At 44.2% G+C, this 5,095-nt stretch overlaps 1 protein-coding gene across 1 annotated transcript in view; it reads left to right on the top strand.

Moving 5' to 3' along the window:
• The first annotated feature begins 426 nt into the window (after nucleotides 1-426).
• SIN3B (SIN3 transcription regulator family member B) overlaps nucleotides 427-5,095 on the top strand; it is a 15,358-nt gene continuing 10,689 nt past the window's right edge. The window contains exons 1-8 of the mRNA XM_057385144.1: nucleotides 427-533; nucleotides 762-915; nucleotides 2,047-2,310; nucleotides 2,664-2,807; nucleotides 3,014-3,136; nucleotides 3,609-3,698; nucleotides 3,946-4,064; nucleotides 4,723-4,930. Coding sequence (XP_057241127.1) covers nucleotides 511-533; nucleotides 762-915; nucleotides 2,047-2,310; nucleotides 2,664-2,807; nucleotides 3,014-3,136; nucleotides 3,609-3,698; nucleotides 3,946-4,064; nucleotides 4,723-4,930 — 1,125 coding nt within the window. The 5' untranslated portion in view covers nucleotides 427-510. The remainder of the gene's footprint in view (nucleotides 534-761; nucleotides 916-2,046; nucleotides 2,311-2,663; nucleotides 2,808-3,013; nucleotides 3,137-3,608; nucleotides 3,699-3,945; nucleotides 4,065-4,722; nucleotides 4,931-5,095) is intronic.

The raw sequence follows: 5,095 nt of genomic DNA, 5'->3' as shown, positions 1-5,095 counted from the left end.
CCCCGCCCTCCTCCKCTGGTTCCGTGGGGTCCCCTGGGGCCCTGTCCTGTTCCCCCAGTACCGTGAGGGCTCCCCGGGCCTGCTTTCCCCTGTCCTGGGCCGTTGCTCTCATCCTCGGCCCTGCTGTTCTCCTCYGGTACCGCGGTCATCCTCCCCAGGGACCTGTTCCCGGCTTCCCGGTACAGTGTCCCGCTCCGTGCCGTGACATCCCCCAGCCAAGCCCACCCTCCCCGGTTCGTGGTGCCCACCGGGACCTGCCCCCCTCGACCCCCTCATCTGGTACCGACTGCCCTTCCCCGGTGCTGTGGGGCTCCCCGGGGCCGGTTCCCATCTCCTCCAGTGCCTTGAGGTGCTCCCGCCCCAGTTTTGGGGCCATAAAGGGCCYTGTTCCCCCTGCCTGGGCTCACCCGTGTTCCCTCCCCGCAGGTGGAGGATGCGCTYTCCTACCTGGACCAGGTGAAGATCCGCTTTGGCAGCGACCCTGCCACCTACAACGGCTTCCTGGAGATCATGAAGGAGTTCAAGAGCCAGAGGTAAAGCCCAGGTCCTGCACCCCGGGGTGCTCAGGGAAGCTCCTCAGCCTTTCACAGAATCCCAGAATATTCTGAGCTGGATGGGATCATTGAGTCCAAACCCCTATCCCTGCCCAGACATCCCAACAATCCCATCCTGTGCATCCCTGGCAGCGCTGTCCAAACTCTCCTGAGCTTAACTTGTGTTTCTGATCTGGATAAAAAGTAACAAATCCTTCTCAATTTTAGCATCGACACACCTGGAGTCATCCGCCGYGTTTCTCAGCTTTTCCATGAGCATCCCGACCTCATTGTAGGATTCAATGCATTTCTTCCTCTGGGCTACAGGATAGAAATCCCAAAGAACGGGAAATTAAGTATACAGTCACCTCTGAATAGTCAGGTAGGTCACAGAGCTCTTATTCTTTAAATAAACTGTTCCATGTGTCACTGGACATGTCTGCACAGTTTAGGCTGTGGAGATTTATGTGTGGTGCCTGTTATTGAGGTTTTTAGATGGTTTTCAAAATCTGTTATTGAGGTTTTTAGATGGTTTTCAAAGCCTGTGATAATGGGTATAAAATAAATTTAAATGTTTATTCAAAGAATCCTGGAGTGGTTTGGATTGAAAAGGACCTTAAGGATCAGCTGGTTCCAACCCCTGATTTGTTCTCAGTCAGTTAGTTTGACATACACAGGAATGATGATTCTGCATAAAAACGCCACTTCAAGACCAAATACTTCAGTATTTGAAATTGTCTTTGCTTTGACATTGTTAAATCAGTTCTCAGCACATGCTGTAGGCAATGACAAACCTCAAGGAGGGATTCTGGAAGAATCGCACTTCCAGTTTTCCGCTGAGAAACCAGGAAACTTGTTTAGGCAATAGGCAAAAGTGCACAGAACAATCGTTGAATTGTTTAGGCTGGGAAATGTCTTTAAGATCATGGAATCCCCATCAGGTACTGCTGCTCTGGAACACTTCTACTGGGATACAGATGGATGTTGCCCCTGCTTGTTTTTTGTTGTTGTTGTGTGGTTGTGGAGCTGAAATAGATCCATAAACTGAATTCTGCTGATAAACTTGTGGTTTAACTCTGGTTAGTGACAGGAGCTATCTTTTAGATCTCAGCTCCCTCAGATCTCTCTGTTGCTCAGGAATTAACATCTGTAAGAGGAATTAACATTTGTAGGAGCTTTATGTTTAATATGCTCCTTAAACCTGGCAGTTCCTCTGCAGTGCCCAGTGGTAGCAGGACCTGTTTGGTGCAGCCTCTCAGGTGAACTCAATAATGCTGTGACAGCCACAAGTCAGGAGATTTCTACACCAGAGAGAGCTTTGGGGATTATTTTAATTGATGGAGTTCATAAACTGGATAGGGAAATTGATTGCTGACTGAAACACTTTTTTTTCCCTCTTCATGGTGACAATAATTTTTAGCTGGAGACATTGCCAGCTCTGCTGCCGGGTTGTTGTTGAGCTGGTTGGTCCCTGATCCTTTTCCAACTCATCTCATGTGTCCTGTGCCCCCAGGTGCCCCCAGAACCCGTTCCCAGTGCCCTCCCTGGCAGTGGGCTGGTCTTGCACTACTCCCAGGAGAACTCCCACAACCACAGCGACTGCTCCGAGGAGTTCCGGCAGCAGCTTCCCTACAAAGAAGACAAATCCCAAATTCCCTTGGAATCCGATTCCGTGGAGTTCAATAATGCCATCAGTTAYGTGAATAAGATCAAAACACGTTTCCTTGACCATCCAGAGATTTACAGATCCTTTTTAGAAATTCTTCACACCTACCAGGTAAAAAGTCTTCCGTGGCAGAGGCGTGGCGTTGGCGCTGGAGCTGTCAGAGTTGTKGTTGTCAAATTTAATCTCTGCCTGTTGAACAGATTTAGTGTTCCCAAGGACTGGTCTTTATCCAACAATTGCCTCGTAGATGTTCACATGAAATGACAAAAAGTGTGAAAATGGTGCAATTTTTCAGGGTATAAAGAGGTTGTAGCCTGATCAGTTTTTACTCGCCTTTAGTTGATTTAGTGATCCTGTAAGAACCTTTTAAGTTTTGTTGCATCAGGATTTTTGGCTCAGGCTGAGTTTTCTGGCAGAGGGAAGTATCTGTTGACTCTGCTGACCATCTGTGTGTATCTTTTCAGAAAGAACAGCTGAACACCAAGGGCCGACCCTTCCGGGGCATGTCAGAGGAAGAAGTGTTCACTGAAGTGGCCAATCTGTTCCGGGGACAGGAGGATCTGCTCTCAGAGTTTGGACAGTTCCTCCCAGAGGCAAAAAGGTCTTTGGTACGTGCTGAGAGCAGGGCAGGATGTTGAATGCTCTGTCTGCATGTAGAATATGCAAAACATKGAAAATTATGCAGCCAGTAATGAACTTTGCCTCTCTTCATTGTTTGGATTTTCTCAGAACAGGTGACTTAACCACATGCCATGTCCTGTTAGGATTCTTAATTGGAGAGGAGAATATTGAAATCATTATTTATTTACTTCAGTTCACAGGAAATGGACCATGTGAAGTGAACAGTGTCCAGAAAACTGAGCATGAGAAGAATCTGGAGCACAGCAAGAAGCGATCCAGGCCGCTGCTGCTGCGTCCTGTTTCTGGCCCAGCAAAGGTATCTTTCAGCAAATAAAACCTTAGAATAATCTGATATTACTTGTGTTTAAAGATAAAGGTGTCATGAATAGTGTCCTTCATGTATGTGGGTGTATGAGAAACAAAATTTGGAGTTATTTTAATTACTGTAGAAAAAGGGAATTTTTAATGCATGCTTAAATGTGTGTGGTAACATGTTTGATACTAAATATCAAGACTTTCTGTACTAAGTATTAGCCCTGGAAAGGGACAATTTATTACATCTATGCAGAATTTCAAGTGATTCTCTTTTTTTTTTTTTTTGTTGTTTCTTCTTAGCTGGGAGACATTTGACAGAGATTGCTGTGAGGACGTGACACAGCAATGCCAGAACCCTGCTGGGGAAATGCGGGGTCTCAGCATTTGCAGGGAGCTGTTCTGTGTCRACAGAGTGGAATTTGATGGCATTTGAATCACAACATTTTAAATATAACTGCTTGTTCTTTTAACAGAAGAAAATGAAGCTGCGAGGTACCAAAGATCTGTCAGWGGCGACAGTGGGGAAATATGGGACGCTGCAAGAATTTTCCTTCTTTGACAAGGTCAGTATTTGCCCTTTTCCCACGTTCTCTGGATTTCTCTTYAGCCTTTTATGTGGTTGTTAATTGATTGGGTTTCTGCATAATTTGTGTGTCAGCACTTAAAACATTCCCTGACTTTTCAAGTGRTAGAGGAAGACAGACAGAAATAAAAATAGGTGGTTTTGGAAGATGAATAGACTGATAATGAACCTTTTTCTAAATACAAGTGGTATTCAGGTGATGTGATCATTTTTCCAAACTGCTGTAGGTGCGCAGGGTGCTCAAGAGTCAGGAGGTTTATGAAAATTTTCTCCGTTGCATCGCTCTCTTCAACCAGGAGTTGGTCTCTGGCTCTGAGTTGCTCCAGCTTGTTACACCCTTTTTAGGGTAAGTTACTAACTTACCTCCCTGTTCTGGGGTACTTTGTAGGCTCTACTCTGGTATTTTTTKGACACATTGTGAACTTTGTTACTGAACTTTTGGATTTAACTTTGTACCTCCTCAGCAGCSTGAAAAAAATTGAAGGTTAATCCAAGGAGAGGAATAATAAAATCTGAACCTTTAAATAYTTCTATACAGCTCTTAATAAGCATTGTGAGGAAGATATTTTCCTCTCTCTGTTCACACTCCCTGTTTTATATCTGGAAGTGTAATAAAGGTATAAACTTGAAATCTGAGAGCAGGGCTGTGAGAAGGATAAATAGCTCCAGCTCTGCTGCGAGCCTCCTGAGCTGTTTGGCTTCCAGCAGAAGAGGGAGAGTCAAATGGCAAGGATCAGTTTCTCCTCAGGCACTTGAGGGGAGTGTTTCTGTAGTGAAGAGAAAAGTAAAAGTGTAGGAAGGGAAAAGTAAAAATTTTCCTACCTTAAGTAAAAAAAAAACAAACCTAAAATAATTCAGAGAACGACAACAGAAATAAAATGTTGGTGAAAGATTTCTCCCTGCAATGCTGACTTTGTTTAGGTATTTCTGCCTCCCTTTTATGACACACATTAACCACCCTCAAACTGTCCCASTGAAATAACAAAACCCTTGTGTTTTTGAAGGAAATTCCCAGAACTCTTTGCACAGTTCAAGTCCTTCCTTGGTGTGAAAGAGCTTTCCTTTGCTTCTCCTCTGAGYGACCGCTCCGGGGATGGAATGAGCCGGGAAATCGATTACGCATCCTGCAAACGCATCGGATCCAGTTACCGGGCTCTCCCCAAAACCTACCAGCAGCCAAAGTGCAGTGGCAGAACAGCCATTTGCAAGGAGGTACTTTGGGSTTGATATATATAATTTATATCAAAATAATAAAGTGCTTATGCAGCTTATTAATTAAAAACTTTTTATAATTTTTATACATTATCAACATAAAATATAATAATTTTTACATATTATTAAAATATAATATCATTACTTTCACATACTATTAAAATA

This window comes from Malurus melanocephalus, unplaced genomic scaffold (genome assembly GCF_030028575.1).
Source record: "Malurus melanocephalus ecotype Western Australia unplaced genomic scaffold, MMel_1.1 scaffold_793, whole genome shotgun sequence".
Lineage (NCBI taxonomy): Eukaryota > Metazoa > Chordata > Aves > Passeriformes > Maluridae > Malurus > Malurus melanocephalus.
This window is presented reverse-complemented; position numbering and strand designations above follow the sequence as displayed.